Here is a 22393-nt window from a genome sequence, read left to right as displayed (position 1 = left end):
TCAATGATTTCTCGATAATACTTTATTTTAAAATATAAACAAGCTTATTAATTAAATAACTAGAATTGATGGTACATTTTCAAACCTGACTTTGCTGAAAATAAATCGGATTGCAATTTGGTCCAATCAAATAAAACCGTGCTGTATATATTGCTTCTTGCGTAATATTTAACAGAATTTCCACGAATGTAGCATTTCTCCAATTCGCTCTTCAGTTATTATCTTTGCTCTGAAATATTATTTGCACACTTGCCCTTGTTATTTCACGGAGTCACAAAACTTGAATTTCCTAATTCCGCTTGTTGACACACGCCTATCGCAAATCCTAAAGATCGCGTCTTTATCGCGCTCCACGATTATTTTACCGTGAAAATGTCAGCTTTTTCGCTTGCGCTCGCGCCAATCAAGTGTTTGCACAAATAAAGCAAGCAATGAACTCAACTAAATCACTCGTGTCATCGTAAATACACCCTATCGCGCCACAATATCGATTATCGTGCGGCTATTGCCGTAGAATTACGTGGATCATCTCCAAGACATATTTCCAATTAACTATACTGATAATTCAATTTCCACGAATTTCACGCGTATTTCACAGCGTATATTCAAGGGGATAAATTTATATAGTTTTCGGAAAATATTACAAAATATTCTGTTAATTAATATACGTACAAATTTGCTTCCATAAGAGAGATCTATACATTATGTAATTAGATGATTCTATATTATAGATGTTCTCCGAAATACATTGCCATGTATTCATTAATCCGGACCGCAACTAGTTACGAATCCGCAACGTGTTTCCTCTCGAAACTACACCGGGTATTAATCGCGATTACGATAATCGTCTTGATTGAATCCTCCAATGTCTTGGAAATGCACGAGAGTCGCGATATATTCTCGACACGTATCTCTATCTATCGAAAGCAAGCGATGCTTTTCACTTGACAAGAAATGACATTTTGATCCGTAAACATGTACAAATAATTTATATCACCTAATGGCGATTAAAAATAGATCGTAGAGCATTTTAGAAAAGTCACGTTTCACGCACACGTTTCTTCCCGGGTAAAATTTCTTCCGAGCAGATTTTAATTGCTCCGATGTAATTTCTCTGACACGGTGAAGCGCACGTAAAAGCGTATATATTTAAAAGAACGTTCAACAAAAAATAATTGACCCTCTGTGAAGAAAACGCACTCTTGCGCGAGCGGTTAATTATACTTACCTATAATTACGTTCCTGTAAGAATGAACGAGGAGCAAGGAATCGTGGATCAAGAAAAATGCTATCAACCTAACTGTTGTTCGAACATGATTTGATAATTATTAATATAGGTCGCGTTGCAAAAAATATGTTGGCATGATTACAAAGGTAAGACGAGAACGATAGAGACTCGGCTCCTCGGAAAAATGTGGTTCTTTTTCTGGACCGAAAACGTAAGTAGAATATGTTTATCGCGATCCGGGAAATCAGTTTGATAATCTCGCACGACCGACGATCAACACAAGTTTCTTGATTGGCCGCAATCAATTTAAACTAAATCGCGCAAAGTTCAGGACAGTCGCCACAATTGGCAGAATTATAGTTTGCAAACTATTGTAACATTGCTACGTTATATATGTTATACATTGCAACATTATATTAAATTATGTATTGTTGTTTCCATCGAGTTTTATGATTGAGCATTAGCTTACGCAATATGAGACACGTGGCTCGAAACAACTAAGAGATCGTTCCTTGAACCATTAATTAGTACATTATCGCATTAAAGAAGCTGATAAATGAAGATAAATTTTGAATTAAAAATATGAAAGATCTTCAAAGTACCACATATCTATTTTAGACGATATGTGTGTGATCGAGGTAGGAAGTTTGATTAGTCTGAATAATAATAAAATAGAAGATGTTTAATAAGAATAAATTTTTTGTATTATTATTAAAAATTAATTTTGGAAATTTCAGAAAGGCATTTCAAGAAAAGTCCTCGAATGCCAGCGTTGTACCATAACGATCGTAATGCCGTCTTCATTCCTTTTCGTAGCAATAAATTCTGCTTGGAAATAATGCGGGTATATATCGGCAATATCTTTCTTTTGGTATCGGTGACGGCACTCGTGATACGAATTAATTCTCATTGCTGAACGCGTCTATGATATATTAATTAAATTACTACAAGAAAATATATATGTGGATTTTTGTGCGAGAGAAGCTGACAGGAATGCTCTCTTGAATTCGCATCGAACTTTATCACCCCTAAAATATATATTTTTTTTTCAATTTTTGCAATCGACGATAATATAGAAATACGCGGAAATTCGCTCGATTATGCACCTCGGAATAAATATTCGTAAGTTTCTTCCTCCAACAACGATTCTCATTCAGTGGTTCAGTAATTCTGAAAAAAAAGTCTGCGCGATATAAGAGGCTTTCTCGTTTTGCTTCCAGTTGAAGACATGATTAAAGAAGTGGATGTGGATGGAGACGGCCGCATTGATTTCTATGGTAAGATTTCTTTTGCATTATATTACAGTTTCTCTTGTAAAGAAAATACGGTGATAAATGTAGCAGTAAAACGGAGATTTCAATTTTTATTCTCAAGCATGATCCATCCGTAAGATGATCGATGGACTTGTATATCTAAAATAGAAAGAAACTGTAATTCTTGGGAAGAGAGTATCTATATAAACGAGTAATAGTTATTAAAAACTATATATATAAGAAAAATAAATAAAAGAAAAAAATACATCTTTTTTTTCTTTTCTTTATTATAAAAATAGATCGACGCAACGAAAAATTTTCTTATTTTAATATTTAATAATAAATCTATTTCATAATATTTTTCAGAATTCGTTCACGCTCTCGGCGAGCCGGGAATCGATGAAGACGAAGAAGACGAAGAAGAAGAGCTGCAATCTCCGCTCTTCTAAGATCACGTTTATCCTCATCTCTTTGTTAGATAAGCCAGATCAGGTAAAAACGATGTGCAATCTCTCGACTTGCACAAAATATTCCTTCTCTCACGGTTTGCAATTCGAATCGCGTGCAATTGCGCCTCACAAACGAAACGCGGCTCAACTTTGACTTCGCAAACCCGTTTACGTTTTATTAGTTCTCACCCTTCTTCTCCAATTTCGAATCAAATTTTAACGCTGGAACGCGAAAGTCTCGCTAAGCGCATCGTGAATAGGTAAAATATCTGCACTGAACTCACATTATCTGCAAATGATCGCGAGTGCAGCAGCACAAATTTGCATTTTTGATGTATTATATATTAAATGCGTCAGATACAAATTGAGCTTCCCTCGAGCGGGGGATTCTTGATAAATCACGAGTGTCACCTACCTTATTTGACTACTAGTCATTATAAGCCGTCTGCTGATAAATGAGCGCATTATGAATATTGTATAAATTATATAATTCCAAAAATATTATAATAAAATTTAAAAAAATGACACGTTATATTTAAAAAGATTAAAAGCTTTATTTGAGAAAATAGGTTAATTTAAAAACGTTAAGTTGAATAAAAATTCCGATTGCAACGTAAATTGAATTGAATGAATACAGAAATAAAATAATGAGATTAGAAGAAGCGTTTCTTGGCACGTTTAACGAGTCGCTGATAACTACCAAGGTAATTATGAGGTAGTTGATAACGAATCTCTTTCTCAGTGCGATTTCGCTATCCTGGACAACGAGATAAGCGGTTCTGGCAACGTGCCATAAATTTAATTAAAACGATGGATAAAAAAATCATCAGCGGTCGGCTATGGTGACTTTCATCTCGCAAAAAAAAAAAAAAAAAAAAAAAAGCGGAAGTTATTCGAAAAGTGCAGCTCGTGTCATCCCAATGAATGAGTTGGGTATGAGATATCTCTCGCGACACGAAAAGCGAGCATTAAGTGCGAGAGATGTTTAAAATCTAGTTGAGATAAATAATTCATTTCGCACGTATTTTCGATCCTATTGCTTCGATGATATATCAAAGAGCGGCAAACGTTTTCTCTTGCCGGCTCTATCTTTTTCCGAGTCCTCTCCGACGCCGAGTCCTTCTCTCGGCGACTTTAAGATATAAGGTCGACTAGATCGTAATGAATTCCGTCTTGTATGTGGACTTTTTCTCGATTTTACTCTCGCGTCTAACACTAGATAATGTTATATTCCATTTAAAATAATCTTAAGAGAGACAGAAAAACGCACCGCACACTTCTCAAGATCGGATCGCGCCGATGCGATCCCCGAGCGAAGGGAAAGAGGAGGCCAAAAGGAAGATCGCGTCGCTCGATCAATCCCGCTGATTTGCATAATCGTATCAAATCGATGGACCTTCCACGATCCCTCTCGGAAATGATGGTCGCCTAAAATCAATCGGCGTCCAAGCCGGACGAGCGAACGAATTCTTGTGTCGATCTTCGCTCGCTTTGCTCTCTTCGGGCCTCGTATTATGTACCTTAAACGACTATATCACTGTTAACGCCAATAACAAAGCCGCACGCTGTTTAAAATATTTTAAAGGATTTAATAAATCGCTAAAAAACATTTTGTCGTTGAATTCATTTTTCGTTCCTTTTAACCCATTTCCCGAAGCCCTGAGGATTTAAATTCTTAGCAATTTGTATCTTCCTTTTAGTGACTATATATGTTTTTATATTTTTGAGAATTTAATTTTTTCCGAGTTAATTGTCAGATTTAAAATTATAGGCATTTCTAGAATTGCGATTCTTCGAATTTTAATTTTAAACTTGTGCCACTCTGCTGATTATATTCTGATACTTTCCTATTTTCTGAGAATTAAATTTTTCCAGTTTAGATTACTAGATTTAAAATTCTAAAAATTCCTGCAATTGCACGATTCTCTTAGGAATCTTAATTTGTGCCTCTTCACTGATTATATTCTGATATTTTTCCAATTTTCGAGAGTTAAATCTCTCCGATCCACACTAACAGATGTAAAATTCAAAGCATTCCTGAAATCGCGATTCTTCCGAAATCTTAAATTCTTGATTAATGAATTAAAGGATTATTAAATTATAAAAAAGGGTATATATTTTTTTCTTAAACGTTCATTTTTATTAGCGATAAATAAACTTACATATCTTTACAGTAACAATGTCCCTTTCGTAACTCTCGGAAAATATGAGAATATCTATTCGCAATGATTCATTATAGATCAAGACTTCCTTTTCACTTGTCGCATTTGGTTGTTAATTCCGCCTTTTATCATCTTCGATTCAACGATGAACGAATGAATAAATGAACGAACGAACAAACGAATGAACGAACGCCTTAAAAAACTGAGTACGACACAAACGGTACGTACGTATTATTTTTATACGATCATCGTCTACATTGCGTACACGTTGTTGTACATGCGATCTCTACGTACAAGTCTTAAGTCTTACTTATAGTCCTAACAATTAGCGAGCGTTTACAACAGCCGAACATGAGAGAAGTGAACAACATAAGACCACTGCTGCTATAAGTATCATAATCGATTGGTGCCTATCGGCTTATGAATTATATATATATAATATTATCGGAGACGTCCTTTTTCAAATCTTGATATTAGTTTTTTTCGGACTATCTTCTTAAGTTTTCTTATGCCATCCGGCTGATTCTCTATTAACTGACATTTACATGGTCCAAATTACATGCGCTTCCCTTCCAACGTAACATCATTCATCTTCTGTCCATTATACCTGTCGATTTTAATCGTTTCCATTCCTAAATAATTCCCATGGGAATCTTTTCTTATACAACATGCATTTTATTGCGCGAATTTTATCGCTTTGTCTATCTAATAGACAGGTCTCTATGATTTAGAATTGGGAATCATTTATTCAACATTAATTGATTCCCGAATTGTTGATACAATCGTGTTCGAGTCTTTGTTATCGTTAGACGAAACATTAGAATAATTTGATACATCTTCGATCAAAATTCAATTTAATTTTTCGCGAAGATTTAGCATTTTACTCTACTTGATTGATATTTTTCATCAATTCCATCGAAGTGTAACATGCAACGATCTATCAAGTTATTACATTTTTCAAGAAACCGCCGATATATCCAGACTCTTATTTGCAACTCGTTCATCATTTGCCGTCTTTTTTTTTGTATCGAAACTTAACTTATCGATCACAGCGGAGATGGGGCTGCATCACGGATAAACAAACTTACATTGAAAAAGAAGCGCAGTTTTTATTGTGTCATCGTGTTGTCGGTGATGCCAGTTAAGAAGAAAAAGCCTTCGTTTTTGCACAGTACTAAAACATTGGAGATCGCCACATTGAGATATTTATATCCGATAGATACAAAAAACTTGTCTCTTCTAACAAACTCTTAAATTAATTTTATTTACAAGCTTCTATATTTATCGCATTATCCAAATCACGTAGAAAGTAAGACATTGTAACGTTTCTTAATTGTCACCATATTTCAGTACACGTCTTAACAAATTTTTTTTATTATTTGGAAATATATTTAGACGATCTCCAATGTCTTAATACGTTTTATTCGCGAGAAGCGTATACGTTAAAGTCTTACGCATCACGTGCGTGCATGAGTGCCTCTCCAAGTAGCAAAATGACGTCATTTTGACGTTTAATGACATCATTCACTTGCTACCTGGGTCTCTTTTTTCGAAGTTCATGCAGGTGAGAATTCGTCAAAACCTCTCGACGTGGTCCTTTCGCATCTCTATCTCGACAACAAAATTTGATCGAGCTAGTCGAAAGTTAGGACTAACCGATTCAACAAATACGATATCGCATCCAATTCATCTGAAATGACGTTCCGTGAACCGACAGAATTTTCTCGACAGATCATCCGAGGGACGCATTTTTTTGACCGCAAAAAAATGACGCCCATCAAGTCAAGTCGTATCGTCGAAAAAGTTGAAATATACCGTATTCAAAAAACGCGCATTAGAAAAAGATATCAAAAAGGATCGAAGGAGCTGATCAACTCACAAAACTTCTCTCGATCTTCAAGATCTTAATGATCCCAATTAATTATTAATTATTAGAGCGATGCCACACACACAAAAGGCGGCGACATATCAAATAAAAAATGATGTATATGTATATAAAAAAGATATAATAGTGTCGTGGAACGATCTTTTTTTTTTCGCGAGATCGGTCGAGGTTTTGGCCTTCTCACGAAACTATTTCTAGGTCTCCCTGCTGCATGACTTCTTCTCTATATAAGATACATAACACATAATATCTGTCTCAATATTAAGCAGCTATCGCTTATCGCGTCTCTCAAGCGTATCGCGTCCCTTAATACGCGACGACCTATTTATCGTCCCGTGTCGATGTGAACATGATATAACGTCGATTATCCAGTCCCTTATCGGTTCATCGATCGATTATCATTGCATCGTATCTCCGTGTAAAGCAGCTAATCAGCTGCCGACACGCTTAACTATCCGTAAGCAAGCAAGTTTTTTTCATCGTAAACACAAAAGAGGACATATGCTTACATAGTCCTTACATTATCCGTCAATTAAGTAACATTCTGCCGACCGCATTTCTTTTTTCCTCTATTTCTTCGAAAAAACGTCCATTCAATTGCGGAAAGCAACTTCTTCGTATCCGAGATCATATCGTTCTTGACAAAATCATTTCTCTCGAGTAAATAAGACGGTTGTTCGCACTATAATGATTTTTCACTTTTCAACGATTCATTTTCGCGCGACGAGCAAGGATTACACACGCGAATAATATTTCAGTGGACAATAGTCTTCAAATTTTCTTTGCGAAATTGCTGCGTTTAAATGCTTCTCCTTCCCCATCACGCCTCAGTTGCCATGCTCGACGCATCTTTGATCGTTGGCTTTGGCGGCAGCCACCGCGGCTGCGAAGCGCAATCGTCTTCTTCGAACGAGGGCGAACGTCGACGTCGGACACCTGCGACGGGGACGCGAGGATGAGACCGTGCGACGATCGGGATCCCATCTCGCGACAGGCCCGCCTCAAAGCACGGGCTCCTCGTCGGTCTCGTCGTTCTCGTCGGTCGTCTGCTGAGACGAGGAGGTAGTCGCCACGGAATTATTTTTGCTTCTCCGATGTCGCTTCTGTTGCTGATTGCTGCTATTGCTGCCGTTGCTGTTACCGCCGCCGCTTGTGCTGCTACAGGTGCTACTTATGCTGCTGCTAGTGCTGCTATTTGGACTGTTGACGATGTCGTTGCCGCCGTTTCCGCCGCAGGTCAAATCAAAAGCAGTGATTTGGCCGTGAGCGGTTATCAAAGGTCGTAAAGCCGTGCGCACGGACCAATGTAGTCGGGGATACGCGCGTTCCTGCTGAAGCATCAACTCCTTTCTTCTATTTTGTTTCTATAATGAGAAGCAGAAAATTAATAAAAATCTATCTAGTTGATTTATAATCCGCGACAAAAAACTTTTAAGAGATACATGAACTTTACCTCAGACAATGTTTTTAAATCCCGCGAGATCGGAAGCTTTTTGCTTTCAGCAAACTGTCTTAACGCCTTCTCCCGCACGTAGATAAACGGTCGGATGACCCTAAGATCCTCTCGACGTATGTAGTAATGAGCCTTCATGGTTCTCAACACACCACCGTGTAATACCGAGATGAGAAAACTCTCCGTGAGATCGTCCAAGTGTTGACCGAGCGCCAACACGTTATATCCGTTGCGTTTCGCCAAAGAATACAATTGCGTCCTGACCGATCTGTTGCAGAAACTGCAAGTGCCGCTGGCGATGCTGGCGTCCAACGGGTTGTCAACGTTAGCATTAGTCGAATCTGTCACCTGTTCCTCATAGAAATAAGGGACGTCCAGGGCTTTTAGATAACTCATCATTTCCAAGGGATCAGAACCACCCGTGTCAATAGTAGCCGCACCAATCTCAAAGTCAATCCCCTTCGATTTGGCGTAAAATCTGTACTGATGCAGAGTATGCAGAAGAGACAGTGAGTCTTTGCCATTCGCTGATAGACAAACTAGAACTCTGTCGGTGTCCCGAATCATATCGAATTCCTGCATTAGCCTCCACCGAAGGTTTCCAAACATTTTTCGGTGGACAGTGCCACTGAGTTCGCGGAAATTCGAGTCTTGAGTCGTCCTCGAAATTTTTCTCCTGACCATCGCCTTCTTCCTCTCTCAGATCACCCGTGCATTCCTCATCTTCCGAGAGATTGTCATTTTGACGCGCTTGTTGCTTGCTGCCACTCTTAGTCGATAAACTCATCATTGACGTCGTCCTAGGCTTTCGTCCGTGATTGTTGGCGGAGTTGGATTCAGCGCTGCTGCTTCGTTTTAGATCTAGCGAGTCTATCGATTTGTCGCTCTCGTGAAAGGACAGGTTTATACCACTGTCTTGAGAACTGACCGAGTTCACAGCCGAATAGATCTTCGGTAGGATCTTCCGGGTATCGCCGATGTCCAGACCACCACGTCCTTCTTGTGTATCATCATCCACATAATCATCCACATCCACTTCCTCGTCCTCCGTCTTCGAGCGATTGCGCACTATCTGCTCGTTTTCGGATGGCTTCATCACATAGATGACTGTCTCGTCCGAAGAACATTCACTAGACATCTTGCTTTCCTGCTGCGATAATTCGCCGACCTTGCTGGTGATCTCGATCTGACCGTTTTTTCTCGAGCTCGAAAGACGCGGGGATGCCGAAGATGTAAGTACAATTCTTCCTCGATCGGGTGAACCGCATCCGTTTGAGGAAACGTCGGAAGTGGAAGCATCAGGCGAATACCTGTGAAGTCCATCAACGGCGTTCACCATGCACCTGTTTAAAAGTTTACAATATATAGTACACATTATATTATGACATTTAAAAAATTTTTATTAATAATATTTTTATTAATAATAATAAAATACCTTATCTCGGATTTCACTTCGCTAGCCATTTCTTTCGAAAATTCCATCAAGTATTCGGCGATGTCACTGGCTGTGAACGAGTCATGCCTCAATTGCTGCTTATCCTCCATAAATGTTTGATTAATCATGCTGTGAGCTCGTGAATGATGTTGCGGTGTGTTTTCGGATGTATTCGTCTCCGACAGAGCGTCATCGACTTTAGAGATAACTTCCCGAATCTCCGATTTTATTTCCGTCGCTAGTTCCTTGGTCATTTCCTTTACATATGCACTCAGATCATCCTCGGATCTCTGGCTCGTACTCGTGGAGATCGGTGATGATCTACCACCGCCAACCAATCTCTCGGTATAATCACTGGTCGACGAATATGAAGATGGTGGTGACGCCGGATTATGATTATAGCTCAAGGAGGAAATCGAATGACTCGGGCTGGCGGCGGAATCCAATTCCAGTGAGTTCAATTCCGTTTGACTGCTGCAGCTGCAGTGAAGACGTCTCTGCCTCGACGAACCGTTTGTTGTACTCAGTCCCAAACTAGTCAGAGTCTGCGGGCTCAAGGGAAGCGGCGGAATCGGCGAAGACGCCGATGTGGTACCGACGCGATTTCCTGGAACGTTGCATCCATCGGTGGTACTTCCCAAAGAATTGCATCTAGCGCGTCCGGCGTTGTTCGCATCTATCAATTCCCTCTGCTCCTTCGTAGGTCGAACAGCTGTGCGAGATATCGATCCCAAAGTGGTCACGGCCTCGCCCACCGCGAATCTGACTGGCATCGGTGAATTCGGACACGTGGCGGGTGATCGTTGTCCACCGAAGAAAGTGCCGTGTTCATTTGGATTCGGACTCTCCTCTTCGCTGTTGCTCGATGACGACGGCTGACTCAGCTCGATCGTGGTCGCGATCATGGCTCGCCTAACTGTGCTCAGCGCAGGTAGACTACGATGTCTCGGCGAAGTTGATGAGAGGAGCATATTACCCGTACGCGGAATGTCACTGTTGAGCCGTCTAATTCCGTTGGTCAGCGTCAGACAGTTCACCAGACTATCGTGGCACGTGATGGCATTCGTGCGGCTGTACCTGTTCCAGGCTAACAATGGATTGAACGGTACGTCCTGTTTGACGTTCTGCGAATTTCCCAAAAGGAGATCCTGCGCTTCGCTCGGCAGCATAAACCAACGTAACGCTTCCATACGCTGGCAGACGAAATTGAAACTCTTGTCGATCTGGAGCGGATATCGCTGCGCCATTTTACGCGCGCGGTTGAAGATGTTGCGGGCGGTTTGAAGGCAATCGCCGTAAGTCTGCGGGAAGACGCCGGAACCGGAAACTCGCCTCTCCGTTGCGCTCATTTTGCCATCCGTGTATCTGATCGAGCCCAACCACTTGCGTTCCTTGAAGACGCTGTTGGTGTGATGCCGCCATTCGCCGGTATCGGGATTCAGCACGTATTGCGGCAGCAATTTCCAACCCTCGGTGGCCACCATCTTGAGAGCTTCCAGGACAAAGGCGACTTCCGCCTCGGACATAAAATAGGGAAAGGATAGCCTGGCGAAGCCCGGCCTGAGACCCTCCGCAGTAGTCTCCTCGGTGCCGTTGCGTTGTCTAAAATAAAACAGTACATATTAGAGTATATCTCTGCACAATGTGCACGACACTTTTATCAAAAATAGAATCTTGCGCCAAGTTGGACGCGGCGATTTGCCGCGCGGTTGACGTAACATCTATTTCTACGCCACGTGTCCATTACGCGAAATTACACCGCATCGAGTTTAGTAGACAACCACTTCCTGCATTGTCAGTCTATACGATGTAATCTTTTGCACGCGTGACAGTATCATATTCGATGCGAAGCGATAAAAGTAACAATCATTGAAATCAATATATAATGCGAATTAATTCAGATTTCTGATAAAATAAATTTTTCTATGGAATTTCGTGAATATCTCTTTCCGTGGATTTCTTTTTCAAATCAAATTTCATAGTTATTAAAACTATCATGTTTTCTATAACAGTATGACATTTTTCAATATTATTCTAATTTCAAATATTATTCTAATATTTTACTAAATTCGCAATAACTTAAACATCTCAACTATAAACTTATGTAACTGATAAAAATTGTTATACATATTCGGCTTGTATTGAAATAAACTCAATCTATTTATTGCATAAAATTATTTTTATCAGTTTTGGTATCGATTATACATTTTTATGAGTTTATAACAAAGAAAACTGACGTTACCGGAAATAAATAGAATTAAATGATTATTTAATGCAGTTCAAACAGCGTCTTCAAAAAATGGAAACATACTCTTCCAAGAGGATGCTTTCGTATTCCTTGGCAAGTTCCCGGTCGATCCCCATCAGATCGTGAGCATAACGACCCGCGCATGCGCATCCTCCTCGTGCTTGAATACCGAAGACGTCGTTCAGGACGGCGCAGACAAAGTTATGATGTAGAAACGTGCCGCGAGGATGGCGTACCATGAAAGAGAAGATGGGCAGTCGCTTCACGTTCTGCGACGAGCTGCCGAGTAGAATCAATTCCGGGATTGTACGCACGTGGGATAAAACTTGCCTGGAAAGAGAAAGCGAAAATCATTCAATATTGCGCAAAACTATTCACATACCGTGTAACTATGCAAAGATAATTGACGAATTCACAAAATTGTAGATTTCTTTGATTACGTATACAAGGTGTTTCATACGTGCACGATACAGACTCTCGTAGTTTTTGTAAAATAAACATTTTTTTTGCAATATCTTTTTGAAAATGCATCGTTTTTAGAATTGATTGTACATATTATTATAATATAAAAAATATCATCTACTTTTTAATTAAATATGTAACATTGAGTAATTTAATAAAATAGAAAAAGGATCTATGCTAGACATTTTATTAAAAAAACAGTACCTTGATATTCACCGCAATAGTATTCCTGACAAAAGCCATGTCGAAATATTCGCGTGAGTACTTCATGGTAATTGAATGTATAATGAGAAGAGATTATATAAATAACATTCGATTTGTTTACATTAGAACATTTCGCTATCGTAAAAAGAAATTTGTTTTATGTATCAATTCATTTTATCAACTAAAATAAATTTTTTTCGAGTGTTTCATTATAAAAACATAAACATTAAAAACAAAGTGATAAATATAAGGCCAACTTATCGAGCTGAATATTCGAGATGTTCAGTCAACTACCATTTATTACATGTATAAATTATAAAACTACAGTCATTATATTAAAACTAACGCAAATTACAATCATTCTATAAACGTTTCGACCGCACGCGGTCTTCTTCAGTATAATTATTGAAATATAAATTCTTACAATTCACATAATATCGAAATTTAATTATGGTTATTCAGAATCAAGAGTTTTTGAGTAATTAACGCGTGTTTCAATCCGTCCTGTCCAACAATGTTCGCCTCGATATGATCCCTGATTTTGTTCAGATCTCGGAAACTATCCGAGATCTGAACAAAATCAGGGATCATATCGAGGCGAACATTGTTGGACAGGACGGATTGAAACACGCGTTAATTACTCAAAAACTCTTGATTCTGAATAACCATAATTAAATTTCGATATTATGTGAATTGTAAGAATTTATATTTCAATAATTATACTGAAGAAGACCGCGTGCGGTCGAAACGTTTATAGAATGATTGTAATTTGCGTTAGTTTTAATATAATGACTGTAGTTTTATAATTTATACATGTAATAAATGGTAGTTGACTGAACATCTCGAATATTCAGCTCGATAAGTTGGCCTTATATTTATCACTTTGTTTTCAATATACGAGCGACAATTGTATTAATAAACATTAAATTTAATCATAATAAAATTATCAAAATTTTTTTTAAACAAAGAATCGAGAAACAGCAAATATATTAGATTATTCAAAAATGAGATTTCTCGAAAACGATGTATCTTCTCTTGTATTGGTTATTCTATATGTATAAAACAACCTGTATATATGCGAAACTACAAGCGTATTTGTACTCATAATATCTTCAGCTTGCGGTCAGACTTGTGCGAAGGCAGCTCACCGAAAGAAAAAAAATTACGAGTCGTGAGTAAAAAAAGAGAGCACCAAGTGCCCTCCGTCGTCGCTTTCTATGAGATCGCGTTCTTGCTCGCGCAAAACAGGAAGACATTCGCGGCGAGAAAATTATTCGAAACGACCGGCATTGATTTGTTCCCTGGACGGCGCGAAAAAATGAGCGATATACATCTTGCGTAATCCTTGGCAATTTCGATCATGCAACAGTCGCGGCGCGCTCTTAAACGCGGCCTCCAACAAGCGGAGCTCGCAATCGCTCACCTAGAAATCTTGTCCTGTCGAGCGACAATCGCTCTCGGCGTGACGTTCTCCTTCAGCTGCACCGCCAGTCCGCATCTGATGCTCTCGACGACACCGGCGGTGCCGCTCTCCTCTCGCAGCTCGGGATCGCGATGATAACGATGGGAGTCTCTCATGTCCTCTGCCTCGACATCCTCTCGCAGGAGCCACCGTTTGGTCACCAGTATACCAGGCGATTGCACGCCCCCGATGAACTTGTGACCCGCGAAGATGATGGCGTCCTTGTGCACCGCGGTCTCCCCGACTCCGGGTAAATTCGGATTCATGTCGATCTGAATACACGGCGCTGAAAACATGGTAGAATCAAGTCGATCATTCGTTCTCGTCCTCGAGCTTCCATGTATGGTATATCTCGATATCAAATGTAGCTCGCTATCTCGCATTTGTTACGTGATACGCGAGAGTAGAAATCTCTTACATAAAAAGCATATTATGTCATCAATAATAATATTTGAATTATCTTAATTGTGGCGAGGTATTTACATTTACAAGTGTTCTGTATGACGAAACGCGTAATTTATACACATTACGATGAATCAACGCCTCGAGCGAAGACTTTAGGATTTTTTGTATCGAAATTAACATGACATAAAATTGATCAAAGTATATCTGGTTTCTGCAACCGGCTGATTAATTAGCTTTCTTGTTTCTCTCTCTCTCTCTCTCTCTCTCTCTCTCTCTCTCTCTCTCTCTCTTCTGTCATCATAAGCTCATATCGAAGATCATATTGCGGCAGCTAATCAAATCGGATCGACTCGCAACCAGTTCTCCTTTAGCTCCTCGCTCATTACCTGCAGTGGTGTAATCCCACACACTAAGCGCGCCGTATTGGTGCAGCAGGAGGGTCGTCGCGACGTCATCTGCCAAAACCCCCGTTATGCAACTGGCAGCGCTGAAGCATCCAATCATTTGCGCAACGCCCTCGCTCCGCATTCTAGTCAGTCCTCGTTCGAGATCATTCAGATCTAGGAAGCCCTCCCGGGTCTCGGAAACTCGTACTATCTGTAAGGCGGTTTAATTGCTTTCATCAGCTACTCGGCCGCGCGACGATGATGACGCGTTAAGTATAAATACGTCCGTAATTAGACGGCTAAAAAAAACGCTCAATCCCGACTATTTTAAGTTAAAGGCTGTTTGAAAATTATATCGCGCCTTGAAAATATTTATAGGGAATGCCTCCCAAGGCGATACCCGCAAAATATGTATCGGAGGGAGAGATTCCTCTCGCGACGGAGTCGAAGTGCGTCTCATTTGCGCAATTTATACATATATTTGTGTACATTTGCATTATTAGTCTATTAAATTTTTGAATCTTTATAGGGTGTCGGGTAATAAAAGAAGGATGAAGCAACGTGTATAAGGTCGCTTTGAGAAAAAAAGGCGGAATGGCCGCTCGCGTGAGCATAAATGGCGCGTTGCCAAAAGTCAAACTGGCTGTGGCCAGCTCGGTTTCGTTGTTGCGTACTATTCGATCGCACACGCACATCTCCCCTACGGCCCCGAGCATCACGCCCCGTTTTAATGATGCACTTCGCTCCGTCGCGCGTTTTATTACCCGCTCCCCTTCTTTTATCTCGCGCACGAATCTCGCGCTGCGGCCGCTCGGACTTTTCCACGTGAATTTATCATCTGCACGGCTGTCCTACCTTGACATCGAGCTCACGCCAAGGCCTCAGGTTGGCGTGATGCTCGAACGGGCCCACGAAGACCACGGTGGATTTCGAGAGATCGAGATGTCGTAAAAGTGTTCGAAGGGCGGCGGCGGTGCCTTGACCCGTGAACAGGACTGCATCCTGCTCGCCGGCTCCGACCGCGTGTCTGACAATGTCTCGGGCTTCGTGCCTGCAAAACATGAATGAATACATGTAAATATGAATGAAGGTGTTCAAGTGTTTAATCGGCGCACAATTTTTTTTTTCTTTTTTTTCGACAATTGACAGACAGAGGACATCCAAACATCCTCTGGATATTATCATTAACAATCACATCATACCATCTAAAATATTCCTTATAGCACAACATATCCAAAAGACATTTAGAGGATATCAAGAAGACTGAACATTCTCTGGATGTCTTTGAATATCCAGAAGATGTTCCAGAAGATCTTCTAAATGTTTCGGATATGTTGTGCTGTTAAAAAATACTTTAGACGGTATGACATAATTGTTGATAATAGATATAATAATATCCAGAGAACATCGAAAGGGTGTTGGAATCTTCTCTGAACGTCTTTCGGATATGTTGCTGTTAAGGAATACTTTAAACTTAGACGGTATGACGTGATTGTTGATAATAGACGATAATAAAGCTATAAAGTAACCAGCGTGTGTCTAATGTCGTGGTATTTATGAACGGTATAAAGACACGTGAGTCTGTGTTCGCGCAATTGGTGCAGAGTCAATATGGATCTAGTGTGACGTCTGACGTGAGAGACGAGGGACATAGGTTGAGCAGCAACATACACCTTACAGTTTACATACAGGGTTTGTCCGGAAAGTAATGCGTCGCATTTTTTTAAAAAAGAATGTATTGATCGCATAGGTAAAACAACTTAAAATTGTTCGAAGTATGACCCTTCTGCGTCAATACATTTTTGCCAACGCGATTTCCATGCGTCATAAGATTTCTGGAACTCCTTGACTGGGATGCTGTTCAGGGAGGCCGTCGAAGTAGCTTGTACGTTGTCAACCGACTCGAGCTGTTGTCCTTTGAGCTCCCTTTTCAGCCGAGGAAATAAAAAAAAGAAATTGGGATTATCTGCACAGAGTTGCTTGAGTTCTTCACAAACTTCCACTCGGTGTTGCTTTTGCGCATCGGTCAACACTCTGGGCACAAGTTTTGCGCAAATCTTCCGCATGGCCAAGTCTTCCGATACAATCTCGTGAACAATCGTTTTCGGCAAGTTCAATAATTCCGACATTAAGCGAACATTCATTCGACGGTCTGAATTCAATAATTGGCGCACACGAGTCACATTGTCGTCCGTTCGCGATGTTGACGGGCGTCCTGCGCGGGCCTCGTCGGCGACCTCCTTCCGACCTTCTCTAAACATCTTGTGCCATCTGTTTGACTGCGATTTGGAAAGGCAATCGTCCCCGAAAACTTTCTTGAGCATTTCAAAAGTTTCCAGCGGCGTCTTGTCCAGCTTCACGCAAAACTTTATCGCATAGCGTTGCTCTATCGTTCTCTCCATCACAAGTTCGACGCGACCACTAAGCAGAGGTTCACAGAATAAGCCGTCCTAACCCTCCAAGCGCATGGAAACAATTGAGCGACCTACCGTTGGAAAGCTAAGGGTACCCCCCTTCCTCCCCAACCGGTCCCATCGCTCTGCGATGTATAGTCGCGTCACAAAAAAATGCGACGCATTACTTTCCGGACAAACCCTGTAGTTACTATCGATTTCTCGTGACACGCGTTACATACCCATACCGTAAACGAATTTATCCGCTTGACAGCTCTAATTACTCCGAAAGGGCAACTTGTCATTTAACAGAGAGATTAGATTAACTTTTTCAACGTTACGTTAAATTAAACATTTCCCGTCATTAAAATACAATAAAGACAAAAGATAATTAAGAAGTAATAAATATGTACGCGAATTTTGTAAATTGTTAATAGCAATTTTTATTAGATATATAGATATATTTAATAAATTGAAAAAAATTACAACGCACCCGTTCTTATATCCTTTCTCTAAAAATAGCGCGTTATTTGAGATAAACAACACGTAATCATGAGACAGAGGGAAGAAAAGAGAAATTACGAGTAGCAATTTATTGCACATTGTGTACACGTGTCTGAATGTGTCGTTCATCACGTGATGAGGCTGTCATATATGTATGTCGTCATCATTATCACGGTTTTCTCATGTGGCCACATGCCACAACAGGGTATAAGTATCATCTCGGGGGAAGGGTGGATATTGATCGGGGACATCAGTGCTAATAAATGGAAGAACCGAGATGAGAGATCGTCTCACAGAGGCTATCGATCCGGCGAGGCCGAGAGAGATTTACAGGCGGCTTGATCTACATTTCTCTGACTGTGAGTCGCCACGGTTGAAAGTTGTCGTCGGCGATAAACACCGAACGATAACGAACAAGTGGCCACTTCATCATCGCGATAAATATTTTTTAATGAGCAAACACACGTGCGAACAAACGTTACGTCGCGATACACCGATTGGACCTGTGTGTTTGTCGGGAAAGTTTCCGGATACGAGACACGTGTATCTTTTAAAATTAATATCGGTCATCAGGGACAAGACGGTAAAATGCGTAAAATCGCCGTCACAAGAATATAAACTCGGCGAAATCGCGTCTTGACACGATCGAACGGACGAAAATAACAGGAGCAGATATTACAGGAAGCGATAAACCAAATTTAATTGTTTAACCGATTTAACAGCGCACAACGTGTCTGAGATTATCACTATTATTAATGTGGGAACGTGTCTGAAAATTTATCTGATGATGATGATGATGATGAGGACGATATAGTCTATACCCACTTACATAATGTTGCAATGAAATATTAATCCATGAACGCGGAAGAAAGGAATATTCTGAATAAACGAATGACATTAATATTGACAATTGACTGTAAAAAAACATAAAAAATAAGACAATAAAATACTTACAATAAGTAGTAAAACGATAAGATACAAATTAAAAATTAAATATAAAGCAAAGTGAATTTAGCTTAAAAATGTAATAAAAAATTAAAAAGTTGATTATAAAGAAAATTCTGTTTTAATAAATTGCAACAAGTCAGCAAATATTTTGCCAATATTGTGCCACAAACACACAAATTTTTTTTATATATAATAATTAAAATAATATAAGAATAATTTCTTAATTAATCATATTATAATTTATTATATATATTATTCAGCAAAAACTGGGCGCACTTCTGCATAAATCGTAAAGCACATTCATTCTTTCGAAGGACTGCGAGGTCCATTATTGCTTACCTAAAAAGAGATGATTGTAGACTGCAGATGGACGTGGATGCCCGAGTGTCGCCCAAACATGGCAGTACCTCCTTCGCGATGTAATCTTCAAGGAACTGTAGTGACCTTCCTGAAGCGGTATAGTCGCAATAAACCACTGAAACACAAAATGACGCCGGTAAAAGATGGACGTAAATAATAGACCTCTGCTTTCGCAAAACGTTCTTGTCAAGATCGCGAAAGTCTTATTTTTTTTACTTTCGATGAAATAATAATATGTTTTAAATAATATGTTATAATACTTCAAACTCGGAATATTTTTGATAGTTATCAGCTGATTTCTGTCAAAAAAGGTTAATCGAAGAGATAAGGTATTGTAACATATTATTTACAACATATTATTATTTTAGTTTGTATAATATATATTATCTTAAAATTTCGCAAAAGTTTCTTTTTGTTCTTTACTTTCGATAAAATAATATGTTATAATACTTTAAACTACATTAATACTTTTGACAGTTATCAGCTGATTTCTGTCAAAAAATATTAATCGAAGATAAGGTATTAAAACATGTTATTTACAACGTGTTACTATTTTAATTTTTTATAACACATTTCTGTTTTAAAATTTATTTAACAAATTTTTAGTTTTATTAATATAGTTTTTAACAGAAATCAGCTGATTAAAGCGTTAATTTGCTAAGTAAATTTTAAAATAATATGTTATCAAATTTAAAATAATAATATGTTTTGAATAATATGTTACAGTATTTTTAATTAAATTAATATTTTTTAACAGTTATCAGCTGATTTCTGTCAAAAAATCTTAACGTTTAGAAAAAATATATCGCTGCGTATATCGCAAAGACGCAATTCGCGTGATGCAGCGAACAAACAACGTAGAAAATACAGAGAGAATCTATTTATGAGTATACGTTGTCGACGAAGTGTCGAAGTGTTAAAATAACTGGTTTAAACTGCAAGAAGCCCGCTTCCCGACGTTATTTCCAGTCTTTGCCGAACCGAGCCGAGTTTGTCGGATAACAGTGTAAACCGCGCGCGGCAAACGCCGATTGAAGTCTCGGTTACCACTTGGAAATCCGTTCAGAAGGTCGTCGTCCAACGGAGAGAAATTGTCCCGAGTGTATATCGAGTGGGCCTTCAATGAGATTCGCGCCCAAGGCACGCGATCGAATCGCGCGATCGCGGATCGGCAAAATATGCAAATTTATTCGCGGAAAGAGAGAGAACCCGTTACATCTCCATAATTACAATCGCGACACGATCTCGCGGTGGAATCTCTCGCCGATCTCTTTACGAACTATATAGAACGTGTCGCGAGACCTAATCCAAAGCGGTGGACTTTTGTGGTCTCGATATCCGCGGTGCATCAGCCGACCGAAAAGACCCGGAGAAAGCCGGCTCTTTCACTCGGACAAGCCCCGTAGAGAGAGAGAGATACAATGAATTTATCTCGGCATTTCGTCAAGCGTCCCAATATATATTCATCATCGTCGAACGAATCGCGATCTCTCGAAATTCCTAGCGCGCGGAGAGATAGACAATAACATCCATTCATGGCTTAGAGCGGCGAGCGGATAATTCTTTTCTTTCCTTTTTTTTGTGCTAGCAAGCAAATCAAATTCCCAGGGGAAAGCCAAGGTATAGGCGAGGGATAATGACTCGCAGGTGTTTCTTACGAAAGCGCTTGATCGACAACCGGTCGCGGCACAGCGAAATTATATACGCGAGCAGGACTTTCGAGAGTGTTTAGGCACGATGGAGTGCCACGTTCCTCTAATACTCTAATATACGTCTTCTATTCTTGCGAACGAACCGCGGAGACGCGATACTCGGCAACGAATATCATCAAGGCGACACCATCGAGTTCTATCTGTCTCCAGGCACCTGGTGTGTCCGCTCTCGCCGCCGCACTTAATTACATAGGAAAACATCGTTAAAATAGCGCGGAAGATAGAGAAATTACTACCTAGTACCATTTCCTCCTTTTATCAACCAGCTTTTTCCTTTTTCCTCTCCGTTTAATTTAATCGCACGAAAATTAGTAATCCACCTCTCAAGAGATAGTAATTATTATTTGATTTGTTGTCCATCTTGATATATATTTATCGGAGTAAAATATTTTTAAACTCGCGGATAGAAGAGAAGCAACTCTGTCTCGGACAGGATTTATTACAATTTAATTTCAGTTTGTATCATCGATTATGCAACCTTCTTCGATTGCGCAGATTATATACAGAGAAATATCGAACGTCGCAAGCATGGAGAGAAAACTGGACGCTTAATTTATTTAATCATTCGTATGCCGGATGTGGAAATAAGCGTGCGGGTGATTGCAGCTCGCAATTCGCTCGTTCGCGCGATAAAACCATGATGTTTTATTAAATTATGCCCAACCAGTCGGCTCTATTTTCCGTCATAGATGTAACGTCAAGATATATATATATATATACATACATACATATATGTATGTATATATGCCTGGAATGTTCTCGTGCCGTGTTCGCTTAGGGCGAAGTGCGCGATCTTGTCGATAAGTCCGGAGTGAACGGAATGGATATGAAATCGCGAATGTATCGAGCCAGCTTTATATACTTTCAGTTCCGCCGACGATAACCGATTCCGCGGAAATAATTTGAATACGTAACGAGCGCGATCCGTGGAACACTTATTATAATGTCAGCTGGGGCATATAGAGTCCGCAACGCGTTATATGCACAAATGTTTCTAGCGCGACGTAAAAATATATACATTCTAAGAATATATAGAGCCATATTTTTTTTTTTTTAATATCTACTCACAATATCTCGTTTGAATTTTCAGTTCTTTCAACACTCAAAAGTGTCGCGACTCTGAAAAGTATCACGCGTTTATCTCGAGACAAATCACTTTCTCTCCTTTCGTCGAGGTGAGACATTTGCATTCGCCGAAATATAATCGCGAGTTATCTGAATTTTAACCAGCCCGACGAGAAGTGAATTCTTATTCAAAGAGGCGGCTCACATCGCAGAAAAACCGCGAGTTTCCGCGACGATAAGTGCAGTTCGATCTAAATTTCAAGGCCGACATTCGCGGACGTCATTCGCTCATGCATTTCATACTGACATAAGAGAATCCTTCTTCATCTATTAACCAGCAACGCGAATCACGTGAATCGGTGAAAAGAGAGACGCGAGT

At 39.7% G+C, this 22393-nt stretch overlaps 2 protein-coding genes across 2 annotated transcripts in view; one reads left to right on the top strand and one right to left on the bottom strand.

Moving 5' to 3' along the window:
- Window positions 1–4539, top strand: part of LOC114939835 (troponin C) — a 56050-nt gene extending 51511 nt beyond the window's left edge. Inside the window, 2 exon segments of the mRNA XM_029314266.2 lie at window positions 2449–2505; window positions 2848–4539. Of these exon segments, the coding sequence (XP_029170099.2) occupies window positions 2449–2505; window positions 2848–2930 (140 nt within the window). The 3' untranslated portion in view covers window positions 2931–4539.
- The window catches only part of LOC114939834 (uncharacterized), a 56400-nt gene continuing 38042 nt past the window's right edge, over window positions 4036–22393 (bottom strand). Inside the window, 9 exon segments of the mRNA XM_085487141.1 lie at window positions 4036–8341; window positions 8431–9012; window positions 9014–9773; window positions 9866–11467; window positions 12177–12443; window positions 14203–14527; window positions 15033–15243; window positions 15888–16083; window positions 19217–19352. Coding sequence (XP_085343267.1) covers window positions 7979–8341; window positions 8431–9012; window positions 9014–9773; window positions 9866–11467; window positions 12177–12443; window positions 14203–14527; window positions 15033–15243; window positions 15888–16083; window positions 19217–19352 — 4442 coding nt within the window. The 3' untranslated portion in view covers window positions 4036–7978.

The sequence above is a fragment of the Nylanderia fulva genome, unplaced genomic scaffold (genome assembly GCF_048542155.1).
Source record: "Nylanderia fulva isolate GAGA-0341 unplaced genomic scaffold, ASM4854215v1 Scaffold50, whole genome shotgun sequence".
NCBI lineage: Eukaryota > Metazoa > Arthropoda > Insecta > Hymenoptera > Formicidae > Nylanderia > Nylanderia fulva.
The sequence above is the reverse complement of the archived record's forward strand: the minus strand, read 5'-3'. Positions and strand labels throughout refer to the sequence as shown.